At 58.8% G+C, this 1594-nt stretch overlaps 1 protein-coding gene across 1 annotated transcript in view; it reads right to left on the reverse strand.

The window, feature by feature from the left end:
* Positions 1-215: 215 nt before the first annotated feature.
* B3galt6 (UDP-Gal:betaGal beta 1,3-galactosyltransferase polypeptide 6) overlaps positions 216-1594 on the reverse strand; it is a gene marked incomplete in the record, with an annotated part of 1911 nt that continues 532 nt past the window's right edge. The window contains 1 exon segment of the mRNA XM_013504220.1: positions 216-1594. Coding sequence (XP_013359674.1) covers positions 886-1594 — 709 coding nt within the window.

A 1594-nucleotide genomic window follows, 5' to 3' on the forward strand; every position in this document is an offset into this window, starting at 1 on the left:
TTAAGCTCTGTGTGGTCGGGTGCCGGCCAGCAAGTCATGTTTTCTCAAGACAGAATCTGGGAAGCCTTGTCAGCACACCAAGGGCTGATTCCTGGAACTTGGGCTGATCTAAGTAACAGGGACGCTGAACGCCTGTGTGGAGGCCTTAAAAGGAAAGTCTGTTCAGAAAGAGACAAAGGGACTGACTTATGTGTAAACTTAAAAGAGAAATGGGCAATGGGAAAATTCTTCATGTTTAAACACACAGCAGCAGGGTCAGACAATTAAGCTGTTGGCGGATTAACCCACAAATTCCAAGTTCTGATAGGAAAATCTTTTCTTAAATAATTTAAAAAATACCTGGACACTCCCACCTTAAAGCTTACCTACACAAATTTCAGTATTTATAAATAGGACGCAAACACTGAGTTATATTTACCATGAACTCACTCTAGCAGACAAACCACAATGCCACCAAAGCTAATCAATGTGAAACCGACTCATTTCTCAGACTTAAACATCACTAATGACACCGACCAGAGAGACACGAAGAATCTTAATCTGACCAAAAGGTACAAAGGCAGTTTTGGCCAAAGTCCCTTGTGTGGCCACATGGGCAGGTTTAGTGCAGGGACCTGCAGGTGGCTCTGTCCCCAGCTGGCCTCAGCGGTCCAGGTGGGCAGTGAGCCCTGGAGTGCAGTCGCTGAGGCAGGTAGGGGGGATACTAGGTCCCCGTGGCAGGCAAGTACCACAGGCCAGGTTCCTGCTGACTACAACGGGTCAGCGCGTGGCAGCTGGTCTGACACCCACAGTGTTCCTGGGCCGAAGCAGACTCCCAGCCAGGGCCTCGAAGCTGTCCAGGCGGCTTGCTATCCACCCGGCCCTGTCAGGCTTCCTCCGGCTGGGTCAGGGGATGCCCTCCTTCCGCTGGCAGCACTGCGAGGGAGGCGCAGACCAGTCGTACTCATAGGAGAGGCGCAGCTGCACCTCGCGCGCGCACAGCCGGCCGTCGCGCAGCAGCGAGCGCTGCTTCTCCAGCATGTCCTCCGGGCTCTGCTTGTGTGTCACCAGGTACTTGTTGTTGCAGCCGCGGGACTTGTACTCAGTGTCGAAGCGCGGGTCGTGCTCGCGCTGCACGTCCACGGGTGCCAGCCAGGCGCCCAGGGACACGTCCTCACTGTGCCACTCGCGCAGGTACTCCCGGCTGCGGCGCAGGTAGCGCACCAGGTCGGCCGACAGCACGTAGCCGCCGCCTAGTGCATAGGGCAGGTAGTAGTCGCACAGTTGCCAGGCAGCCTCGCGCCAGCGCCCCGCCGGCTTCACGCGACCGCGGCCGGAAAAGAAGCCCCAGTAGAGGCGGCGGCGGCGCGCAGGCTGGCGCGCGCGCAACTCGTCTACCAGGGCGTCCAGCCGCGCGAACGTGTCGTCGTCTGCTTTGAGCACGAACTCGAAGGCCACGTGCTCGTCCAGCCAGGCCAACATGGCCAGCACCTTGGCCGTGAGGTTCTCATAGGCGTCGCGCAGCGAGGGCAGCAGCAGCAGATCGCCGTGCCGCGCCTGCTCGCGCTCCAAGGCGCGGCGCTCCTCGGCGCCCAGGCCGCCCGTGCCCACGGCG

Source organism: Chinchilla lanigera, unplaced genomic scaffold (genome assembly GCF_000276665.1).
Source record: "Chinchilla lanigera isolate Chin_1 unplaced genomic scaffold, ChiLan1.0 scaffold00085, whole genome shotgun sequence".
NCBI classification, from domain to species: domain Eukaryota; kingdom Metazoa; phylum Chordata; class Mammalia; order Rodentia; family Chinchillidae; genus Chinchilla; species Chinchilla lanigera.